The sequence below is a fragment of the Hyperolius riggenbachi genome, chromosome 6 (assembly GCF_040937935.1).
Source record: "Hyperolius riggenbachi isolate aHypRig1 chromosome 6, aHypRig1.pri, whole genome shotgun sequence".
Lineage (NCBI taxonomy): Eukaryota > Metazoa > Chordata > Amphibia > Anura > Hyperoliidae > Hyperolius > Hyperolius riggenbachi.
In genome coordinates, this window is record NC_090651.1 from 321,293,075 (window position 1) to 321,318,555 (window position 25,481).

Sequence of the window (25,481 nt, forward strand, 5' to 3'; positions counted from 1 at the left end):
GGGTTGTCATGAAAAGTAATTTCGTTGTGTTACACAATGACAATAAAGTGAATTGAATTGAATTACTCTGTTTTCTTTTTGTTCCATTTTTGGAAGTTCTATTCTCTACAACCGAGAGTTGATGCTAGTATCTTTCTATGATGCTTGATATTTAACTGTGATTTAAAATTTTGTATTGTGAACCTTTCAATAAAAAAATGAGTTCCAAAAAGAAATGGGTACTCACAAAACTGGGTAACCCATCAGGTAACCTCTAAAAACAGGTTACTTGCTTGGTTACTCTGTTGTACTGGTCCAAGCCCTATCTTATACAGCTTTATCAATCCCTGCCATGTACTGATGAGGACCAAAAGTCAGAAACAGGCTGTCTACATGTGGGTTTGATATGGCTGTGTAAAATTTAAAGCTATAGGCTTGCTATACACCAGCGGCTCTGGATGCTTGCTTGGCTTACCAAGGGTGAAAAGGGATAATTTGCATATTCAGTAGTAGTGCATTGTGGGTAACCACAAATGTTCACTTACAGCTGAATTATTGCAGATTTCCTTCTGTTTTAAGAAGGCAAATACACCAAGCTAAAAAAAGGTGTGTAAGTCAAACCTGGCCCTGCTCAGGAATGCTGCGTGTCCTCTGGCTTTTTAACGGTAGGCAGTAAAGCTCTAAAAAAAAGCAAAAAAAAAAGCATAAAAACAGCCTTAAAAATCACAGCATCATAACTGGAAGTTGGAGGTAGCCATAAATAAGATAACAAAAAAACATAACAAGGGGTCTAAATATATATTACTGTATTTTTTGGACTATAAGACTCACTTTTTCTCCCCTCAAAAGAGGGGGAAAAAGTCACTGCGTCTTATAGTCCAAATGCAGAGAGTTCCTGACTTGTCAACGCCTGCCAATGCGAACCTCCAACCCACCGCAATGTTGGGGACTCCCTGTACTGTGCCCATGCAGAGGAGGACACGGGTACAAACGGAAGACACAGGGGGACACAGAGGAGGACACAAGGGTGACACAAAGGGGCATAGAGGAGGACACAAGAGGGACAGAGGACGCAGGGAGAAACAAGAGGTACAAGGGAGCATGAGGTACAAAGGGGGAAAGAGGTACAAAGGGGGCATATCCATAAGATGCCCCTTTACTATGGATGCACCAGGTTTAGTATATATTTTTTCCCCTGGTTTTTGTCCTCTAAACCTAGGTGTGTGTTATGGTCAGGAGCGTCTTATAGTCTGAAAAATACGGAAACTACTGAAAGGCATGACATTAGCCACTAAGGGAATACAGGTTTATTAGCAGTTACAAACCTAAACAAATCGGCCTCAGGGCTTCTATTGTATAAAGAACAGTGTGCCTCTTACTCTAGTACATTGAAAGATAAAAAGAAATGGATTAAAAGTGGGATAAAATTCTGACATAGCATTCATTAAAAATTAGTTTGCCTGCTTTTTTTACCCATGCAATTATCATATTTTCTTTTGTGCACAAGTAATAATGGCCTCAATTCACTAAGGTTAACTCCTGTCTTTAATAACTCTTCTGAGCTGTTTTACAGTTATCACAATTATATCCCCATGGGGATAACTGTAAAACAGCTCAGAAGAGTTATTAAAGACAGGAGTTAAGGTTAGTGAATTGAGGCCAATTGTCTGTTTACAAATAAAATTCCCAAAGTACAGTTTATCTGCTCTAAAAGCTGCCATTGCATTTTATTGTATAGCTGCTGTATTTATATATTAAAATCTACAGTATCTAGTTACTACTTCTTGTTCTTAGCTCAGTAAAGCTCAGTTTCTGCACTTTGCTAATGTTTACTAAATGTATCTGACAAAGAAATGTAAACAAAAGCTAATGTTATCACATCTTCAGATGCGGCCTGAAGCTGCCCACTGTAGCTAGGAGTTTTTCTCTGAAGAACAAAGTGCTGAGTTTAACTGTATGAATGCTGTTCTGCTACAGTTATTATTATAATTTTTTTGTGGTAGTAGGGATTTATGCTGTAAATGCTCTTTAAGAACAAAGAGGAAATGCTGAGTTTCACACCACTTTAAGTTAATATGATTAACGCCTCATACGGACTCTAGATGATTGTTAGCCAAGGTGGCTGGTTGGGGCCACATCTGTTCAGAATTTAGAGTGTGTATAGCAGCCCTGATGCACAATATTAAAGGGCACCTGAAGTAATAGGGATATGGAGGCTGACATATTTATTTCCTTTTAAACAATACCAGTTGCATGGCTACCCTGCTGATCCTCTGCCTCTAATGCTGGGGATACACAGTACGTTTCTGTACCGTGTATCGACCAGCTGATCCGGCCAGCTGATAATATTCAGCTGGTCCAATCAAGCCGCTCGACCCCCTGCCCGCGGACAATGGCAGGGAATCGAGCGTTGATAAGGAAGCGCCGGCGGGGGCGAGCGGTAATCGATCCCCGGACAAGCGGGGACGCGGTGGGGATGCGGCTGGGGTCGATCCGGCGGCTAATTGAACCGCCAATCGACCAGTGTATCCCCAGCATAACACTAGCCATAGACCTTGAGCAAACATGGAAATGAGATGTTCCTGACAAGAATGCGACAAGATTAGTTGCCTGCTTGTTTCAGGTGTGTGATTCAGCAAATATGGCAGCCTACATAAACCTCTTGGCTCACGTTCACTTTAACTCTTTGCAGCCATGTTCTGATTCTTCTTGCCAGTTGCAAATTGTTTCCTTTTTTTTACACATGATGCTTAAAACATTAAAACCTAGCAGTCTAGTTAAAAGAGGAAGGAATATGCAAACTCAGTCCCAGGGTCGGTTCTAGGCAAACTTGAGAGGATACACCCCGCCCCGATTTGGAATGATCGCACAGCACCTGACAATTTGTTCTGCTTCATATAACATGACATGCTGCAGCTCAACACAATAGCGCACTGGCTGGCTGTAAATCTCGCTTCTCCTCCTACTCTGACTGCGTGCGTAAGTGTGAACACACAGTACAAAAATGCTGCCCCAGTAATCTCTGCGCCTTGCTTCATGAGAGAACCTGCCCTGCTCAGTCCTTGTAACCTTGGTGGCCATGGAATGATAAAGGTCGTTCTTAATTTGTTTTAGAGCTCCATGCATCTGCTAATGTGTTCTCTGATTATAAATGAGTTTAAATAGATGCCCAGCATTTTTCTCATTAAAAAATGTGACCTCAGTCTCCTTGTCAATATGTTTTATGATACCTTCTCAGGTAAGGTACCATAGTTACATTTTCAAACTTGTTTTCCCCTGTAATATGTAATGCAAGTTGTCCGATGATGTCCGCTTACAAGATAAGTAAATAATTTACCCACCCAGGCCAATTCCCATCCGCTGCCCATGGGGACAGAAAATACCAAAACTTTGGAAAGGTATATGAAATTCCTGAGATTTTGTTTCATTAGTGTTATATTAAAGGACCACTATAGCGAAAAAGTGAAACATTTAAAATAAATGTAAACACATACAAATAAGACTTACGTTTCTTGCAGAGTAAAAAGAGCCATACATTACTTTTTCCTATGTTGCTGTCACTTACAGTAGGTAGTAGAAATCTAACATTACCGACAGGTTTTGGACCAGCTCATTTCCTCATGGAGGATTCTCAGCATGACCTTTATTCTTTATAACGACACTCCCTGAAAAGGATTTATACAAATATGCTAGCCAGCATCCATGCTCCCTGCACAGTTTTTCGGCAGTTGGATGGAGCAACTGTCATTTACTAAGTGCTTTTAAAGATAAAAGAAACATTGAGAATCCCCCTTGAGGAGATGAGCTGGTCTAAAACCCGTGAGTTCTGTCAGATTTCTATTACCTATTAACTACTATTACCTACTGTATGTGACAGCAACATAGGAGAAAAGTAATTTATGTCTCATTTTACTCTGGGAAAAATGTACTTCTTATTTGTATATCAAAGAAATGAACAGCGCTACTTAAAAACAGATGAGTGCTTACCTGCAAAAAAGTGCACACCCCACTCATGGGATTCAAATACACAATGAGCATACACATGACCTGTCTACCACTTGGAGGATGTTAGTTTCACTAACAATTTGCAATTTGTTAGGTACTTGTCCCTCCCACTGTCGAAGAAGTCTTTCCTCCATGGGAGGGGACCTAACACTAACTAAATTCTACCTATGCATATGCATAGCCTGGGCGCGCTACCAGTAAAATTGAGAATTGCGCAAAAAAAGTGGGATCAGCGCATCACCAGGCCGCCTCTGAATGGCCCCAGCTCAGAGATGCGCTGAGCCCCCCCAGAAACTGCAAACGCACCTTGAACCCAAACAGAGGCTCTGCATATACACCAAAGGAAAACTATTAATTGGGAGCAGCTGACCAGAAATAAATCAATCAAACATAGCAAAGAAATGAACAGCGCTACTTAAAAACAGGTGCGTTTGCAGTTTCTGGGGGGGCTCAGCGCATCTCTGAGCTGGGGCCATTCAGAGGCGGCCTGGTGATGCGCTGATCCCACTTTTTTTGCGCAATTCTCAATTTTACTGGTAGCGCGCCCAGGCTATGCATATGCATAGGTAGAATTTAGTTAGTGTTAGGTCCCCTCCCATGGAGGAAAGACTTCTTCGACAGTGGGAGGGACAAGTACCTAACAAATTGCAAATTGTTAGTGAAACTAACATCCTCCAAGTGGTAGACAGGTCATGTGTATGCTCATTGTGTATTTGAATCCCATGAGTGGGGTGTGCACTTTTTTGCAGGTAAGCACTCATCTGTTTTTAAGTAGCGCTGTTCATTTCTTTGCTATGTTTGATTGATTTATTTCTGGTCAGCTGCTCCCACTTAATAGTTTTCCTTTGGTGTATATGCAGAGCCTCTGTTTGGGTTCAAGGTGCGTTTGCAGTTTCTGGGGGGGCTCAGCGCATCTCTGAGCTGGGGCCATTCAGAGGCGGCCTGGTGATGCGCTGATCCCACTTTTTTTTGCGCAATTCTTATTTGTATATGTTTAAATGTACTTTAAATTTCACGAATTTCGTGATAGTAGTCCTTTAATTTGTTATTATTTTTAGTTCTAGATAGATTTATTATTTTTTAAACAGGCAACAAAAACACTTATTTGCCAAATCTACAGATGGAGCTGAATAAAAAAACTTAAACTCCAAAATGCACTGAGCATTCAAACACTGTTTCTGGCTACATATGCACACCACTGACAAAGGCAAAAGGGACAAGAAGTGCTGCCACCTTAAAGGATACCCAAACTGACATGTGACATGATGAGATAGACATGTGTATGTACAGTGCCTAGCACACAAATAACTATGCTGTGTTTCTTTTTTTCTTTCTCTGCCTGAAAGAGTTAAATATCAGGTATGTAAGTGGCTGACTCAGTCCTGACTCAGACAGGAAGTGACTACAGTGTGACCTTCACTGATAAGAAATTCCAACTATAAAACACTTTCCTAACAGAAAATGGCTTCTGAGAGCAAGAAAGAGATAAAAGGGGAATTTCTAATCAGTGAGGGTCACACTGTAGTCACTTCCTGTCTGAGTCAGGACTGAGTCAGCCACTTACATACCTCATATTTAACTCTTTCAGGCAGAGAAAGAAAAAAAAGGAACACAGCATAGTTATTTGTGTGCTAAGCACTGTACATACACATGTCTATCTCATCATCGCACATGTCACTTCGGGTATCCTTTAATGTAACAACGTAATACAATGATTAAAGTGGACCAGAACTTTTGCACAGGACACAAGGAAAACATTGAGAAATGCACCCTGTATGTATTTAGAGAGTTTAGCCTGTCAAATTCCCCCTCATCTGTGACTAATCACCACCGTGATGTTTTCTCTTTAGCTTGGTGCCTTGTCAGAGCACCTAATTTGTAAACTAAGGATTTTAACCCTATGGCTGCTTACATGAAAGCAGGAAGTAGACACACTGCATATTTATTGCAGGATTTGTATCAGCAGTAACAAATAAATGTTTTTTAAGGGTTATTATGCTGTTGCTTATCTTTTAGAGCAGAGAGGAAGTTCTGAGTTCAGGTCTGCTTTAAAAAACAATCAAACATACAAAGTGTTACTTTTTGAAGTTGATTTATTTTATTCCTAAAATGAAAGGAGACTCCACATAAAATTGAATCTAAAGACAGACAGCGGTGAGTTGATGCACACTTTCAAGGTTCAACTAACACCAGAGCTGGATCAGCTATAAGGCAAACCTAGGCAGTTACCTAAGGCCTGGAGAGAGCCACCATTTTCTTCTTACAATGATTCTCTCCATTTCTGACAAGATTTTGTCAAAACTGAAATATATCAGTTGATGTCAGTTATATATCAGTTGCTGTCAGTTATAACTGAAAGGACAACTGATGATCAAGGTAACATCCATGTTTCCCTATGGCTCATGTGCGCAATATTACAGTTAGTGTGCTGACCTAGAAGCTGAGGTAATGGCCATTTTTATAATGAAGGAGAAAGGACGCAGGAGAGGAGAAAGAGATGGATGAGCAGACTACACTGGAGGTAAGTATGACCTGTGTAGGTTTATTTTGACTTTTAATTTTCATTTCAGGTTTGCTTTAAATTGTATTATTACATATTCTATAGAACATACTGTCCAATCAATGGTCTGCGGACTAAGGAAGTATAATACACCCTATAAGGGGCCGGAGTTCAGCCTTGTCCACAGTGGTGTAGCTAAGTAGCTATGGGCCCCAGTGCAAGTTTTACATTGGATCCCCCCAAGCACTCTATACATAACAATTGATATGGTGCACCAAAGCCTGCCAAGGACATCCATAGTGTCAGAGGAGCAAGTAGGGGATTAGGAACCGTTTATTAATGATTACTACTATTCAATGCAACTGTAGAAGTAAATATTACCAGCACAGGGCCAATAAAGAGCTAAGGTTGAGGGAGGACCATATGGGGCCCGGATGCAGTCTCAGCCTCTGCAACCCCTATTGCTATGCCAGTGCTTTGTCCAGCAGGAAGCATTACACCATCATTTGACTTGGTAACGGATGCAGCATTTGGTTAGGAATACTCAGGACTGGTATCCTTGGTATAGTCTCTGAATGTGCCACCCAACAGCAATGACTAAAGTGAACTATCGGTCTTTTAAAGATTTTTTGCTTTAAATCCTTTTCCTTGAGGAAAGATCCGTACTCAAAGTGTTAAATAGAAGACGAAACTGAATGTAAGCGTTGGTGAAGATGAAGCACTGATTGTCCACCGTGGTAAACTGCTGTCACAGTGCAGGTATGTCTCAGTTCCGTGCCCCTAACACCATTGGCTGGCAGTGGCATTTTGCCCAATGCTGCTGTGTGTCAAACGCGGAGCCTCGTTTAGTGATTATATACTCGCATGCCTGGTTTGGACCCTGACGAGAGCTGACAGGCCCTGCCAGAAACCTTTGTGGCTCCCTCTTCAGCCAACAGACCATGGCTGATACTCCAGGACTGCTGCTCTCCTTCCTCTACTCATCTTATATCAGTTTACTACTCTTCTTCTCTCCCCTCCCTCCCCATATCCATTCCCCTAACTCCCTCCCTTCCTCCGTGCCTCTCTGATGTCCCCTCTCCCACCCATCCCCCAACCATTCTGTAGAATTAAGTTCAAACATGACATTAATGGTTAGTACAAGTGTCACCCAGATGAACCATCCTGTTGGTTTTTCATAGCTCCCAGAACTTATTTATTCATTACTGCAGCAGAGTGGCACAGTCATTTGGAGCGACTGCCAGCTGTGGGTGAGGAAGACCCATATGTGGGGAGATACAGCCAGGTCCAAGTCAGAAGTCCGGCCTCTGAAAGGTGATAGAACTCTCCTGATCATTCTTCCTTCTAGCAGGGAGCCAACAACAGACCTGCAGGAGCAGAAAGCAGTACTTAGCAGGATTGGACCAATTACAGATGGGCCTCTGGGTCTGCAGGGAAGCGGTTGTAGCGGCAGTGATGCACCTATAGGTGTTGCACCTATAGTGCTCTAGACAAAGTAGATGGACACTCCACATTATCACACATTGGACCCTTAGGAGTGATTAACCTATGGGCCACCTAGCAGATAGTACATTGCCAATATATATATATATGACTTTTTCAATCACATAATTACAAAGCTGTGTGTAGTAGATATGCAGAGTACAAGGACTTAGGTGTGTAGTTTTTGTATTTTGTGTGTGTATGTAAGTGTATGTGTATATATATATATATAAATATATATATATATATATATATATATATATATATATATATATATATATATATATATATATATATATATGCATACTGTATACATATACTATATACAGTGTATATATATATATATATATATATATATATATATATATATATATATATATATATATACACACATTCTTATCGGCACATTTCACAATTCTGTACTAACATGATTACTAATGTTCTGAAAACTTGTTTTCTCAAATAACTCCATTTTACTATGTTAAATGTTCTGCAAAAACTTCTGAGACAAAAAATTGTTGCCCTCTGGTTAGACCGTATTTATGGATCGGGAATATTATAACTGAAATATTAGATACTATGCTTGCTATATTATCACCGGATTGATGTATGCGTTTGAACCGCCTGACTGTAATGATATTTTCCGCCAGGAGATTGTTAGATCGCTGACGGCTCACACTGTGTCTTTTCCCTTTCGCTGGATTAAACATTTGTGCTCCTGGTGACCCTTTAAGAAAACCTTCCTGACCTTGGCATAAAAGACGGCAAGACAAGTCATTATGGAACTTGAGGGGGCCGGAGTCTTTTCTTTCTCTCCAGATACAGTAATTGGCGGTTTGGGGGACTGGAAGTCTGCGGTCTAAATTGCAGAGCTCTGCAGAGAGGGATCAAAATAATATAAGTGATTATCGTTAGCTGCCCAGTGGCCATGTCGCTTTAGTTTGATGAGCCTGGTTGGAGTCTGATTGACCCGAGGCGAGTTTTAATATCCCGTTGTGTCTTAACAATCAGAGCTTCTGAGATGTACCAAGCACGCAACTGTAAACTTTCCCCAACCTTCAAGTGATTCCCATATCCAGAGCATCATTAAGAAGCTTTGGCTTTATTTGGCCTTCAGTATTTTTGCTTATCTCTCGAACTACATTCGTACAATTATTTCAGTGAATTTAGCTCTTAAAATGATAGATTTTAACACATGGTATAGTAAATTTACAGTAAAAATACAATTATGATTGTCATGGCTTTTTTGTCATTATTTTGATTAACTGGTAGAGCAAGATTATTGAGGTAAATTATAATTATTATCATTTGGGACATTATAGTAGATAATCTATCAATACTACTGGATAGAAAAATTGTAAAATATCAAATGAGACAAAAAATTGATAAAGAAAATATCCCCTGTTAATGGAAGCAATCTGAGTAAATGCTGTTAGCAGCCACTCCAGATTCCTTTTCTCTAGTCTTGGTAAATCAGTCTGTGTGGGTTTATTCAATGTATTAGCATTTATAAATAAAACATATAACAAGAGGACTTATTCACAAGGCAGTGCATAGAGCAGCCAATGGCTCATATGCAATCTGAGTTTTCTCCTAGGAGATCATTTTTAATCTAGTAGTTAAAATAGCTTTTCAGCATTTTCCAATTTGAAAAGTACCAAAAAGTAAGGTGAAAAGTACTATCTAAATTATTTTAGATATTTTCTTGCTTGCTGGGGGTTTAAAAGACATTTTATAATTTATAATTATAATTTAAAATTTTAAAATATCACCTAGAAGAAAGCTTTTTTTCTCCTGAGATTTCTCCTCGCCGATAATTCTCATATTCTCTTAAAATAAGGTTTAAGCATTTTACAGTTGAAAAAGTACTCAAAACATGGTGAAAATGTACTATCAAAATAATTTTGAGTATTTTCTTGCTGGTGGTTTTGAAGGCATTTAATGGCAAGGTGTGAAAATAACACCTAGGAGTAAATGCAGGAAAAAAAAAGTGAATTGCATACGGGCCCTTGACAATAAAATGCACTTTAAACCACACGCAAGCAAGAAAATACTCAAAATAATTTTGATAGTTCTTTTTTCACTCACTTTTTGGTAATTTTTTTTAGTTGCAAAGTGCTGTAAAGTTATTTTAAAGAAGAGATAAAAAAAATTATCTTCTAGGAGAAAACTCAGTAGAAAAAGTGAATTGAATAAAGGCCAGTTGAGAACTAAAAACATTGCAACTGGTTGTTGTGGACTACTGTAGTTTTCATATTAATTTTTGATTTAAAAAGACAAATATATTTCCAAAATGTGGTATATTTTTATAATTATCATTAGCATTGTCATTATTATTATTATTATTATCATCTAATGACAGTGTTATAAAGCACTATCATCTACTGTTGTACTGAACCAGCTAAGCCCCTCTAAGTATATTATTACATCCTCAAAATTTAATATTTACGCAAATTCAAATTATTAAAGGGGAACTCCTGTACAGTCGGGAGAATGGAGTGTTGCTATATATTAATATGTGATCTATTAATATTTATTATTCTTTGAGCTCCTTTATTGATCTATTCATATGAATTGATCCCCTTGATATGGCTCAGTCACTATCTGTTCAGCAGAACTTTGCAGATAATGTAGAATCAGTCTCATTGCTCTTTGTACTGCGATGAGTTCACAATCTACTCTCCCTACTCCAGCCACACATGTACAGAGCAGGACCAATCCTGTACGGGAAAACAATTGCTAGTGTGTTATTAAAGCCAAGCATGCTGTCGCCATATTGGGGAGTTAGACTAGTGGTGCAATATTTAGCCTTGATGTGGTCTATAGTTACCTTAAAAAAAAAAAAATCTTATTTCCGAAGCCTATTTGCATCCATTATTTTCCCACTGCCCAGCCCCTCTAAAAAGATCTGCCAAGGTTCAGGTTTTTGTTCTGTATATTATTATTTAGTATTTATACAGTGTATAGACATCTTCTGCAGCGCTTTACAGAGTATTCCATATATAGTCTTGTCACTAACTGTCCCTCAGAGGAGCTCACAATCTTATCCCTACCATAGTCATATGTCTTGCCTAGGGCCAATTTAAGGGTGGAGATAATTAACTTATCTGTATGTTTTGGAGTGTGAGAGGAAACCCGAGTTCATGGGGGAAACCCACACAGACATCAGGAGAGCTGGGCTGGGATTTGAACTGGGGACCCATTGCTGCAAGGCGAGAGCGCTAAACAGTACACCACCATGCTGTCCCCGCAAATGTTGGCTCCATGACAAGTGGTATATTTATAAATTGCTGAATGTGTTTTTAAGTTTATTGCCAAAGTTTGACATTCCTCCCTTTCTGATGCATATTCTGTATTTGCAAATATTTACTTTGTAAACCTCCCCTCCCCCCAACCCCCCACACACACCAAAGGATATATTCCATCCATACAAATTTGCCTCTGTTTTGCTCTGTTTTGCCTGATTCCATTTTAATTTTCATTTACTGGGGGTCGCCCACTGCAGTGCTCTATAGATGCTGGAGAATTATGCCAACAGATAGCAGCAGATAGGGGTAAGGCTGAGCAGGTAGATGTGCATGGATTTTCTCTTATGAATATGGCCTTATATTTTGAGCGTTTGTAAACCCAAGTTGTGGATAATAGATGGAGCTTAATTGAGAGAAAGCAATATGAACTTTCTGATTTTGTATTAAGCTTTTCAATGTTAGGCTTTCAGTGTCTTTAGAAAACCCAAATTTGGAACAAGTATGCAGATCAGATGCTGTCCCGCCTCTGGCTGCATAACGCCTGCTACACACTTTCAACTATGATTGGCTAAACACTGACCAATTTTATCACCTCCATGTAGTAGGAGGGTCAACAGATATTGAATACTACGAGCAGATTGTTAAGGTAAACTCTCATACTGCATGGAGGTGGTGAAATTGGTCTGTGTTTGGCCAATCATAATTGAAAGTGTGTACTAGGCTTTACACATTATATGCTCCACATGTGACTCTGAAAACAAAAGATCTTTATGACGGCCAAAAGGGGATGAAAATGTACAGCTTCCTATACCTCTTACTTCTGAATCCCTTTAAAGGCCGTGCATTACTTGTGATGATGATCAGAAGCAGAGGGAAATAATTCTGAAGAAATCCTTTATTTATTTATTTAAATTGAAGCTATGATTGCTATCAGTAACAAGGATCTTCCTGCCTCTCGGTTTCTTCCACCTGGAAAGACTTCTAACAGTAATTACTTCATTGAAGTAACTGAAAGGTCAGCAGTACTGAACAGAGAAGTAGCAGCTGTGAAAAAGGATTATGAGGTGGAAGAAGCCTATTCCATTCTGCAGCCCTGCTAAGAGATAATGGCCTTAATTCACTAAGCTTATCTCCTGTCTTTAATAACTCTTCTAGAGTTGCTACCATGGTGATAAGGCATGTAGTATTCAGGAAACATTTTACCTCAGGCAAACCTAAAGTTAACTCTTCTGTCTTTAAGTTAACTCTTTAATCCTTAAAATAACTCCAAAGTTAAAGACAGGCTGTTTATTAACTGCATGTGAAAATAACTACAGAGGAGGTAAATTAACTACATGCCTTATCACCATGGTAACAACTCTAGAAGAGTTATTAAAGACAGGAGATAAGCTTAGTGAATTGAGGCCATTGTCTGTCAGATATTGGAAAGTGGCAGTTCTGAGCATTTTGTTTTTGGATATATTGAGTATGTTATCATGCTGCTGTTATATGAATAACTTAAGGGTTAACAGACTGTTAAACTATTTGCTGAAATGGTCCTTTAAAGTTATGACTCCAGTGAGGAGTTAACCCCGTATTGAGTTGAGGTCTGTGTCAACATTGTAACAGCATAAACCTCTTAATAAAAGATGTTGTTTCCCAAATACCCCCTATTGTGGGTAACCTTATTTCATGTACCCCTTCATGCACATGCAGTTTCTGGGAGTACCCCATAATATCTATACTCTTCAAAGAAACATTTATGCTTTCAATGACTAAAATACTTATCCAGGTTTATTTTTACATGATTTAAAATCAATTCATTTCATTTAAAGTCCCAAAACTTGCCTCAAGGTTTTGATTGTGACAAGTTACCCCTCAGATCCCTTTTACACTTAATCAGTTGCTCTCAGTTATAACTAAAAGGACAACTGATTTTCAAAGTAATGTCCATGTTTTCCTATGGCTCAGTTCCCATGCTACGTGTTTTAACTGAAAGCTTTTTTTACAATGCACTGCTGTGGAAAAAAAGCAAAACAATGCGGACTAACGCATACTAACGCAAACCATCGCATTAAGTGTAAAAGGGCCCTAAGCCCCACATAAGCAGTGGGGTAGCAATAGGGGATGCAGAGGGCATGTGACCGCTTTGGGGCCCCTGGTCTAGAGGGGCCCTCCTAAATCCAATTTATTAGCTTCTCATGGATGCTATACCGATAATTATCACCTCTATATGTGCATTTCATAATGGTAATCAGTCCCAAGCGGATTCCCTCCTTTGCTTACACCTCTTATGTTGCAGATGTCCTGACCTTGGTAGCAGGGCCGAGCCGAGGCATAGGCTGGAGAGGCTCCAGCCTCAGGGCGCAGTGTAGGAGGGGGCGCACAATTCATTCAGCTGTCATTCCTAATTGTGTTTGAAGCAGAAAGAAATAAGAACAGGGGATACATGGCAGTGGCTGCAAGCCAGATAACTAGATATTAAGGTGTTGGGGAGGTTGTGGGCCCTGTGGCTCTCTTAGTCTAATAGCAATCAGTGTGTGACGGCTGGGGTGGCAGGGATGGAGGGGCGCACTTTGGTGTCTCAGCCTTGGGTGCTGAAGGACCTTGTCCCAGCTCTGCATGGTAGATTTTGGGGCTCCACATCCATGGAACACCCACACCGGGGACCATAGCTCTTTAGCTACGCCAATGCCCCTGGGTAGACCTAGAGCAGGCATGGGCAAACTCGGCCCTCCAGCTGTTACGGAACTACAAGTCCCACAATGCATTTGCCTTTATGAGTCATGACTGTGGCTGTCAGACTCCTGCAATGCATTGTGGGACTTGTAGTTCATTAACAGCTGGAGGGCCAAGTTTGCCCATGCCTGACCTAGAGTCTAATAAGTGGTGCAAATGAAGAGTAAAATAGTAATGGCACTATAAGATTTATGCCCACCTGTCATAGGAAGCCACTGCAGACAACTTTTTATAATGCCAGAGTACTATAATGCTAATCGCCTGGCTATACATTTTTTGAAGCCGCTGACAGGGAACAAACATCTGATACTTTTGTGGTGAAAAGAAGCACTTTGATTAATAACTCTAAATTGGTGATGCTAAACTGTTATCACATTCAATGATTTTTCAAATAATCAGATTTAAACCCCCACCCCCCCCCCCCAAAAAAAGTGTTGATCTGTGGCTCACTGCTTTGTATTGCAGTTGCAGAGCATACGTTGTAAAAGTGGCTGCAAAGTAGCAAATAGTTTTTTAAAACAAAGTTTCCTTTCTCCAAAGGCAATCTATTAAAGTGGGCCTGAACTCTTCATTTTTATAATAATTATGTATAAATGATTTAGTCAGTGTTTGCCCATTGTAAAATCTTTCCTCTCCCTGATTTATATTCTGACATTTATAACATGGTGACATTTTTGCTGCTGGCAGGTGATGTCAGTGCAAGGAGCTGCTGCTTGCGTTTTTGGCAGTTGGAAACAGCTGTAAACAGCAATTTCCCACAATGCAATGAGCTTCACAGACAGGAAACTGTCAGGACCATGGTCTTGACATCACACTGTGGGAGGGGTTTCACCACAATATCAGCCATACGGACCCCGATGATGTTCCGTTTGAGAAAAGGAATAGCTTTCTCATGAAAAAGAGGGTATCAGCTACTGATTCAATCCTTGGTTACGGTTTCTCTTTAAGAGTTTGAACTGGATTCTCTGGTTAATTGTTAGTCAATGAAGAGCTTGACAGAGAGGAGAAAAAGAGGAGGAGCAAGAAGAAAGATGAATGAGACGCGCAGCTGAGTTCAGTACAGATTGGAGTGCTGCCAGTCTATTAGTTGGTAGTCCACAATGAAGTATATTACAATAGTCCTGACGAGATATTATAAGAGCATGCACTAACATTTTAGTTGTGTCCTGAGTGAGAAAAGGTCAGATGCAAGATATGTTTTTGAGTTGGAGATGACAGGAGCTGGTTAGGGGGTGAATGTGAGGAATAAAAGAGAGAGCTGAGTAAAATATAACTCCTAAGCACTGTGCTTTGGGAACTGAAGTTATAGAGGTGTTAATAACATTTATTGTTATATCAGGCAGAGAAGTAGACAGAGACCGTGGAAAAATGATTAGTTCTGTTTTACTCACGTTAAAAGCGAGAGGTCATAAAAGAGGGGCTATAGATCAAGGGAAAACAAATGAGATAACGTCTGAGAAAAGTTTTAAATATGATGGCTGTTATATTTTTCTCTACTAAACTAAAGTGACAATCATGTAATTGGGGCAATTTATTTTAGGTTATCGTTTGCTTACTAACTGCTAAAGGGTGTTTATCGAATGGCTTAAAGTGTAACTGTCAGACATAAAATAAAAAATCAATTCTTTATTTTTATCTGGTAAACAAGTAATACGGATGCTAACCAGGCAATCCACAAGTTAAAATCTCTATTACTTTTCTTGTTTATAAATGATCATTCCCCAGTTTACCTGACTCTTATTTGGTACGTTGCCGCACAAAGGAAGTTGCAGGGCATTCTGGGTTGTCTTTTTTTGCTTATGTACATTAGTTAAGTCTGAGGGGAAATAAAGAAGCAAAAAAAGACAACCCAGCATGCCCTGCAACTTCCTTTTTGAAGCAACGTACCAAATAAGAGTCAGGTAAACTGGGGAGTGATCATTTATAAACAAGAAAAGTAATAGAGATTTCAACTTTTGTATTGCCTTGTTGGCATCCGTATTACTTGTTTACCAGATAAAAATAAAGCATTGATTTTTGATTTTGTGCCCGACAGATACACTTTAAATACCGGCAAAAAAGAAAACTCAATAGAAAAGATGATAAAGTCCGTAATGTTGGTTTAAACCATTATTACTGTTGGTTTCTTTTGACACAGGAAGTGAAGTAGCAGACACAGGGCATTGTCTTGCCTGGAGGGTTAGTGGCAATCATACCACACCCCTTCCTGCTGACACTCACATCTAAATACTGTCGATCCCCTCAGAGACTGATAGAAAAATGTTTCTGTTTCAACCTCCAGGATTGTTTTTTTTTTTTTTTTGCTAACTAACCCCTTCCTCCCCTATCTAACTTAACTGTGCACCACTTGGTGGGGTGGGAAAAATTAGCTTTTGGGGGGGGGGGGGGGGGGGGGGGGAGATGGTTAAGGTTAGCTGTACAGGGTAGTGGTTAAGGTTAGTCATGGGGGAGGGGGTGGGTTGTTACAGTTAGACGTAGTGGGTGGGTGGTTAAGGTTAGCCATGGGGAGGGGTGGTTAAGGTTAGCGGTGCAAGGTGGTGGTTAAGGTTAGCCATGGTGGAGCTTGTTACAGTTAGCTGTAGGGGGAGTGGTTAAGGTTAGCTGGGTGGGTGGTTGGTTAAGGTTAGCCATGAGTGGGTGATTACAGTTAGCTGTGGGGGAAGTGGTTAAAGAGAACCTGTACTGAGTAAAATTATTTAAAATAAACACATGAGGTAACTTCAAATGAACATTACATAGTTACCTTGCTATAGGTTCCTCTCAAAAGTGCACCATTTTCTTCTGACAGTGATCGCTCCGAGTTCTGACAACATTTTGTCAGAATTTAAATATATCAGTTGCTGTCAGTTATTTAGCAGTTGCTGTCAGCTATAGCTGAGAGGACAACTGATGTGCCAAGTAATGGCTATGTTTTCCTATGGCTCAAGTGGGCAATATGACAGTTTAACAGTGTGCTGACCAGAAAGCTGTTATGGGGTAATGACCATTTTTAAAATGGAGGACAGAGAATTCCATTGATCACAGAGGACAAACAGGACGTGGGAGAGGAGAAAGAGATTGAGGAGTAAACTACACGGGAGGTAAGTATGACTTGTGTATGGTTATTTTGACTTTTAATTTTCAGTTCAGGTTTTCTTTAAGGTTAGGCATTGATCGTGGGAGGGTTCAGTGTAAGAATAGGGTTATGTTTAGCTATAGTTTAGCTATAGTAAAATATAGGTATGTATTAGCGATATTTTACTATCTTCATTTTCACTGTAATAGTGATTGGAAAATGTTTGTATGTACGCCCCTCAGGACCCTATAAGTTGTTAACTCTCGGCACCTTACATAGGAAGAGCTTTGTTCCATTAGGCTCTGCCAAGTCTTTGCCCTCTGGAAGCTCCAGTGATAGCACAGAATCCCTTTCCAATATGGCCACGGCCTCCAGCCACTGCTTCTAGGCATGGATAGCGACTTCGAATTACATATTCACTGCCCTGTTATATTGTCTAGTGATGTGGTGACCAGAAGGAGAAGGGACGTAATGCCAGTCAGGGTCTAATGCGCATGCGCAGACCTCTTGCACATGCGTAGTAGACCCGGACTGACGTCACTGAGCCTGTTACTGAGCCTGTTACTGAGGCTCACCGTGGCTGAACGGCAGACTGCGCGAGGATGGTGTGGGACTTAGACGTGTTTATGGGGCGGGAGGAAGTCCCAGTCAAAGCTTTAGTACCTTATACTCCTTAAGTATCACTTTAAGCTATTTAGCAGTGCTGCCTGCAGTAGTCTTCAGATGAGGGCACTACAGATCTGTACTAATGTTTTATACCTGTTTTATGTTCAGGTTTGGTGATTTATATGATTTTTAGAATGATAATAATTTTGAGAAATGGATCCACCTTGAAACCATCTTCCATTTTGTTGTGGCCTAGGATATTACAGTCGTTCCCTGCACAGGATGCTCTGCTAAGCTGCTGCAGAAGCCCACCCTCTTCCAAGCACACGTGGCTGTTCCATGGGGGCTGATGGAACTGACCAGAAGATCAGAATGCTGAACATACAAAACGCCGCTTGGGGCAGCCGGCAGGATTGGTACCAAGACAGCCTTGTGACCGGACAGCCCAGCTCAGGTACTTAGACATGCAAGGCAGGCTGTGCACCAGGGGCATAACTATAAAACATGGGGCCCCCCAGCAAAAGTTGGGTGGGGCCACCCTTTTCCTTACCACGCACGTGTGACCCTCACAGCCTGGGGGCCCATCTTACAAGGGTCATAAAACAAGTGTGGACATCATAATCTTCACACCCATAATAAGTGTAGCCACAGAAACACCTGATCTGAAGGATGGACCCCTTTATCAGAGGGAGTAAAGCAGTAGTAAGTGCCACCCTTACAGCTCTGTGCCCGCCCCCTGCTCCCCTGTAGTTACGCGCCACTGTGCACTGAGATGTATCTATAAAATGAGATCTTGCTGCGATAGTGCTGCTATAGCTTTTGTATGTGCTGTATTCCACATAATAATATCCACTTCACTACCCTGGTAATTTTCACAGTTCATCTCAGCTGTGATTATTTTGGCAATAACTTTATCAATAATTCTCACAACTAAATGATCTATATATTGTTTTTTTCAGGACAAATAAGCCTTTTTGTGGCTGATATTTGTTATTAATAATTACCTCATTTTCTATGCATTTAAAAAAGGAAAATAAGGAAAAAAGTGAAAAAATACACAATGTATCCAATTGCATGCATTATAGCTTTAATGTAAACAGTTCAATTGTACATTAAACTCACAAAATGTATTTGTCTATCCCTCCTGTTTATTTAAACAGTTCATTTGTTTTGATAATGTATTAGTTGTAACAATTAAGTAATGTATACAATCAGCTACTGTCTGGTCCTGGAATGTGTATTTTACACTTGTTTACTAACTAACTCTGCCATTGAATTCCCTGGGAGGAGGAGAGGTTTGCTGTCATTATTTTACAACTCTGTAGTGATGTTATCCGGTCAGAGATAAATAAACAGTGTTATCTAAGATTTTGTAGGAAGGAGAGTGCAGAGACTTATTTTAACGTCATAGGAACAGCAAGTGGTTAAAGCCAACACTGAGGCTTAAAGAGAATCTGTACTCTAAAATTCTTACAATAAAAAGCACACCATTCTATTCATTATGTTCTCCTGGGCCCCTCTGTGCTGTTTCTGCCACTCCCTGCTGCAATCCTGGCTTGTAATTGCCTGTTTTAGGCAGTGTTTACAAACAAAAGACATGGCTGCTAACCAGAGTGTGATAGGCTGAGAGGAGAGCTTGGAGAGGGTGTGTAAAGCTTCTGCCTATCACAAGCAGTGCTGCACATTCCACACATTCCAGCCTGAGCCTAACAGAGCCGACAGAGGAAAGAAGATAAGATTTATTACAGAGACAGTGCAACTAGAAAAGGCTGCAGTAAGCCAGACCACATTAGAACAGGTATAGGAACTTATAGAATAGAAGAAATAAGGCTCAAAATTTTGTTACAGAGTCTCTTTAACCCCTTCAGTGTTCCCTGCAAAGAGAAACCAACTTGTAAACTTCAGTTGTTTAAGGATTTCCATAAATTGTGATGAAGATTTTTTTTGCCCACAAAAGTTATCATGCTGTGGCTACACTTTTACAGCAGATAGAAAATTCTGAGTTTAGTTCCACTTTAAAGTGAAATTCCATCTTTGTTGAGAAAAAAAATAAAGTAAAGTAAAGAAATTAACTCTACACAATGCCAGGATTAATGCTACACTTTGAGATTCAAATACTTAGCTGCTCCAAACGGACTGGAGCAGAGTGTCTGAAGATGGGGAGTGTCAGAGTTTTCTGTTAGTCACTAATTTTGTGCAAGAGTGGAAAACAAGTAACCCAATTGTTCCTCCTTTTGTCTAGCTAATTATTCCTGCAGGAAGGGGCTGAGATTTTGACTGGAGGCTCTTGTACTGCAAAACGAGTATTTTCTTGCTTAACCTTCCTGGCGGTAACCCCGAACGTAGTTCGGGGTAAGCCGCGCAGGAGGTTTTCTCAGGCCCTGCTGGGCCGATTTGAGTAATTTTTTTTTTGCTGAACGCAGCTAGCACTTTGCTAGCTGCGTCAGCACTTCGATCGCCGCCGCCCCGTGCTCGATCGCCGCTATCCGCGTCACAACACAGTCCCCCCCCCCAGACACCTGCGCTGCCTGGCCTATCAGCGCCAGGCAGCGGCAAGGGGTGGATCGGGACTCCCTTAGACGTCACGACGTCCATGACGTCGGTGATGTCATCCCGCCCTGTCGCCATGGCGACGGGGGAAGCCCTCCAGGAAATCCCGTTCTTTGAACGGGATTTCCTGATCGCCTATCGCCGGAGGCGATCGGCGGGGCTGGGGGGATGCCGCTGAGCAGCGGCTATCATGTAGCGAGCCCTAGGCTCGCTACATGATTTTAAAAAAATAAATAAATCAAAAAAACGGCTGCGCTGCCCCCTGGCGGTTTTTAATAGACCGCCAGGAGGGTTAATAAGTAATAAAAAAGTACAGTATATAGATAAGGTGAGAAAAGCCATTCCAAAAGCTTAGTGCTTCAGCTGTGAAAAGAATGATGGGACACAATCCTTAATGTACTCACCCATCCATCATACATGCCCACGGGCACACACACGTCCATGTCCGCACATGTGCACACACATGTCTGCGCATGTACACATGCCTGCGCACACACAGACACACCCATATGCCTGTGAAACACACATCTGCGAATGTACACACACACACACACACAAGCCCATGCACACACTTCTTGCCCAGTTTGATAGTATTCTCCACTTAAGGACCACAGGCTTTACCCACCCCTAGTGACCAGGCTATTTTTCACAAATTAGGCAACTGCAACTTCAAGGGCTCGCTGCCGGGCCGTACAACTCAGCACACAAGTGATTCCCCCCCCCCCCCACACACACATCTTTACTGCTCACCAACAGAGCTTTCTGTTGGTGGGGTCTGATCCCCGCTGGCATGTTTATTATTTATCTACAGTATTTATTTATGTTTATTTTCTAAATAAATTTCTCATATTTTTGTACAAACCCCACCTTCCCTCTCCGGCCAGCCAATCATCGCGATCTGCTGTCATAGGCATCAACCTATGACAAATGATCACTCCTGTGGGTCCCAGCCGTGTCACATGGCTGTCCCCAGTACAGCGCTGCCGTAGCGGCGATCTCCTGCAAAACCCCGCACCAGGACTCACGCCAGTTGGCGTTGAGCGGTCCTGGGGCTGCTGCCGCGTCCACATCAATTGGCGTAGATCCGTTGTTAAATGGTTAAACACATACAGAAGTTTTCATTAATGCTTTAAAGCAGGGGTGTCGCTAGGATCCCAGCTGTGCTAGCCTGGTGGTGATTCTGTGCTGGCCTGGTGTTAATGTTGTGCTGGCCTGATGGTGATGTTGTGCTGGCCTGGTGGTGATGTGGTGCTGGCCTGGTGGTGATGTTGTGCTGACCGGGTGGTGATGTTGTGCTGGCCTGGTGGTGATGTTGTGCTGGCCTGGTGGTGATTCTGTGCTGGCTTGGTGGTTATGCTGTGCTGGCCTGGTGGTGATGCTGTGCTGGCCTGGTGGTGATGCTGTGCTGGCCTGGTGGTGATTCTGTGCTGGCTTGGTGGTTATGCTGTGCTGGCTTGGTGGTTATGCTGTGCTGGCCTGGTGGTGATGCTGTGCTGGCCTGGTGGTGATGCTGTACTGGCCTGGTGGTGATGCAGTGCTGGCCTGGTGGTGATGCTGTACTGGCCTGGTAGTGATGCTCTGTTGGCCTAGTGATGGTGCTGCGCTGGGTTGGTGGTGATGCTGTGCTGGCCTGGTAGTGATGCTCTGTTGGCCTAGTGATGGTGCTGCGCTGGGTTGGTGGTGATGCTGTGCTGGCCTGGTAGTGATGCTCTGTTGGCCTAGTGATGGTGCTGCGCTGGGTTGGTGGTGATGCTGTGCTGGCCAGATCAGCTAATTATAGCGCTAATAGATTTGGGTGCGGCTATCTTTTTAATGTTAATTATCGGTTTTGTAATTTTTCACTCAACTTTGCAAATGTTTGGGTACCGTTATGAAATATCGGAATTTTACGTAAAACAATAAAGTACGTTTGATAAATAGAGGTTTGTGAAACTAAATCTAGACTTTCGTTGTCTGATATTGTGTATGTTTATCACGATATTTGACGACTATATCGATATATGTGGATTATATCGCTATTTGTGACATTACGATAAATAAAGATGTGTAATGATGTAATTACGGTAATTAACAATTATATATGTCTTTAAGATCGTGGCTGGAAAGTGTAGCGGTTAAGGGCTCTGCCTCTGACGCGGGAGACCTGGGTTCAAATCTCGGCTCTGCCTGCTCAGTAAGCCAGCACCTATTCAGTAGGAGACCTTGGGCAAGTCCCCTAACACTGCTACTGCCTATAGAGCGCGTCCTAGTGGCTGCAGCTCTGGCGCTTTGAGTCCGTCAGGAGAAAAGCGCAATATAAATGTTCTGTGTTTGTTTGTTGTTTGTTTGTAAGATGTGTAATGATGTAATTACGATAATAGGTCATTATATGTAATCAGAATCAGAATCAGAATTTCTTTATTTCGCGAAGCACGGGTGGGCCGTGCCCGGAATTGGATTTGGCACATTGATAGGCAAAGAAAGAGTCAAAACAACAGACAGGAGTAGTACAACAGAGCAAGAGTAGTACAACAGAACATGATTAATACAACAGGACAGAGAATACACATTTGTGGTAGGGACCAGCAGGGACAGCAGTGTGTGACAGCAAATAACAATGGCATGACCTAAACAAGGCAGATAACAAGCAGCCGCAGCCGAGGTCGGATGTTAGACTACAGACGGCTACGGGGGGGGGGGGGGGGGGACAGTAGAACAGGCAGAGTTCAAGAGTCTAATGGCAGTGGGGAAAAAGGTGTTTATGCGCCTACTGGTTTTTGCAGGGATGGACCGGAACCTCCGACCTAGTTTGAGTCGCCTGAAAAAACTGTGACCAGGGTGTGAGTGGTCACCCACAATTTTCATTGCTCTGTTACGCAGCCTGGTGTTGTAGATGAGATCTAGAAGGGGAAGAGGTTTCCCGATTATCCTCTCCGCAGAGCTGATGACCCTCTGAAGTTTGTATCTGTCACTGGTGGTGCAGCCAGCAAACCAGACCAGGATGGATGAGCAGAGAACTGACTCTATCATCGCAGAGTAGAAGGACCTCAGAAGTTCTTGGGCCATACCAAACTTCTTTAGTTGGCGAAGGAAGAAGAGTCTTTGCTGAGCCTTCTTCTGAGTTGCGGTGGTATTAGCCTTCCAGGTCAGGTCGTCAGAGATGGTCGTACCCAGAAGGCGGACGCTGGGGACCCTAGCGACTTCGGTGCCCTCGATGTACATCGGGAGGGGGGGGGGGATTACTGGTATACTTCTTGAAATGAATTACTATCTCCACAGTTTTGGCTGTGTTGAGAACCAGCCTATTCTCTCTACACCAATTGCAGACTCTGTCGACCTCCTGGCGGTAGGCCTGCTCGTCATTCTCACTAACAAGGCCAACAATTGTGGTATCGTCCGCAAATTTGATGATTTTGACAGAGTCCGCAGTGGATGTGCAGTTATTCGTATATAGAGAGAACAGGAATGGGGACAAGACGCAGCCATGAGGGGCTCCAGTGTTTGTCACTCTGGGTCTGGAGAATATGTCGCCCAGCTTCACAACCTGGGACCTGTTCGAGAGAAAGTCTGTGATCCAGAGACGAAGAGTAGGATGAACTTCCAACTCCGTGAGATTGTCATGCAGAATACGGGGGCAGATAGTGTTAAAGGCCGAGCTGAAGTCCAGGAGAAGGATTCTAGCATAAGAGTTCGGCCTGTCTAGGTGGTCAGTGATAAATTTCAGGCAGATGTTGATAGCATCGTCCCTGGACCTGTTTGCTCTGTATGCGGACTGGAGAGGGTCCAGTCGGTCTAGAGTAGTGTTCTTGAGCAGAGACAGGACCACTTTTTCAAAGGTCTTCATGACCACTGATGTAAGGGCCACGGGCCTGAAGTTGTTTAGGTCTGAAACCCCTTGCTTTTTCGGGACGGGAATGATGGTGGATTCCTTGAAACATGTAGGGACCTTCCCTTCCTGAGGGACCTGGCAACGTAAATAATGATTTATTTACGATAATATATGTTATTACGATATTATCCTTTCTATGTGTAAAAGAGTGTTTATGCAGGGGAAGTCGTTAGGGTTAGGCACCACCACAGGGGTGGTTAGGGTTAGGCACCACCAGGGGGGTGGTTAGGGTTAGGCACCGCCAGGGGGGTCTAGGGGTAAGGGATAGGTACAGGGAGGATTCTGTGTGAGAGTATGGTTAGGTATAGTTAGGCACCAACATGAGGGTTGGTTAGGGTTAGGCACCACCATGGGAGGTTAGGGTTAGGCACCACAAGGGGGGTGGTTAGGATTAGGCATCACCAGGGGGTTGGTTTGGGGTTAGGCACCACCAAGGGAGGATTCTGTGTGAGTACGGTTGGGTTAAGCTGTATTGTTGAATTACATTACGATATTTAACATTAATATATTTTCGTAATCAACTCCAATCTGTTTTAAAACAGTAAATTTCGTTAACGTACCGGTAATAATCGTAATTAACGATCTTACATTACAAATACAGTTATTAATCGATAATTCTAAATTGCTGCTGTTTTATTTTTGCCGGTAATTCACGCCCAAATTTGAGCGCAACTTTTTTTTAAATGTACGCTGTGCTGGTCTGGTGGTGATGCTGTTCTAGTGATGATGCAGTGCTGGCCTGGTGGTGATGCTGTGTTGGTGATGTTGCCTGGCTGGCAGTGATGCGGGCCTTGCGGTTATGCTGGCCTTTGCGGTATTGCTGGGCTGGCCTGGTAGAGATGCTGGCCTGGCAGTGATGCTGGTCTGGCCTGGTGGTGATGCTGGGCTGGTGGTGATGCTGGGCAGGCCTTACAGTAATGTTGGGCTGGCCTGGTGATGATGCTGGGCTGGTGGTGATGCTGGGCAGGCCTTACAGTAATGCTGGGCTGGCCTGGTGGTGATGCTGGGCTGGAGCTGATGCTCTGCTGACCTGGTGGTGATGCTCTGCTGTCCTAGCAGTGATGGCCTGGTGGTGATGCTCTGCTGGCCTGGCAGTGATTCAGTGCTGGCCTGGTGGTGATGCTCTGCTGTCCTAGCAGTGATGGCCTGGTGGTGATGCTCTGCTGGCCTGGCAGTGATGCAGTGCTGGCCTGGTGGTGATGCTCTGCTGTCCTAGCAGTGATGCAGTGCTGGCCTGGTGGTGTTGCTGGATAGGCCTTGCAGTGATGCTGACCTGACAGTGATGCTGTACTGGTCTTGTGGTTATGCTGGTCTGTCGAGATGCTGTACTGGCCTGGGGGTGATGCTGAGCTTACTTGGCTGTAATGCTGGGCTGGCGGTGATGCTCTGTTTGCCTGCGGTTGATGCTCTCCTGGCCTGTTGGTGATGTTTTTCTAGCCTTGCAGTGATGCTGGCCTGACAGTGATGATG

General features: G+C 42.4%; 1 protein-coding gene across 1 annotated transcript in view; it reads left to right on the forward strand.

The window, feature by feature from the left end:
* The first annotated feature begins 7,694 nt into the window (after window positions 1-7,694).
* LOC137521734 (paired box protein Pax-6-like) overlaps window positions 7,695-25,481 on the forward strand; it is a 101,938-nt gene continuing 84,151 nt past the window's right edge. The window contains exons 1-2 of the mRNA XM_068241398.1: window positions 7,695-7,798; window positions 17,850-18,047. Of these exons, the coding sequence (XP_068097499.1) occupies window positions 17,933-18,047 (115 nt within the window). The 5' untranslated portion in view covers window positions 7,695-7,798; window positions 17,850-17,932. The remainder of the gene's footprint in view (window positions 7,799-17,849; window positions 18,048-25,481) is intronic.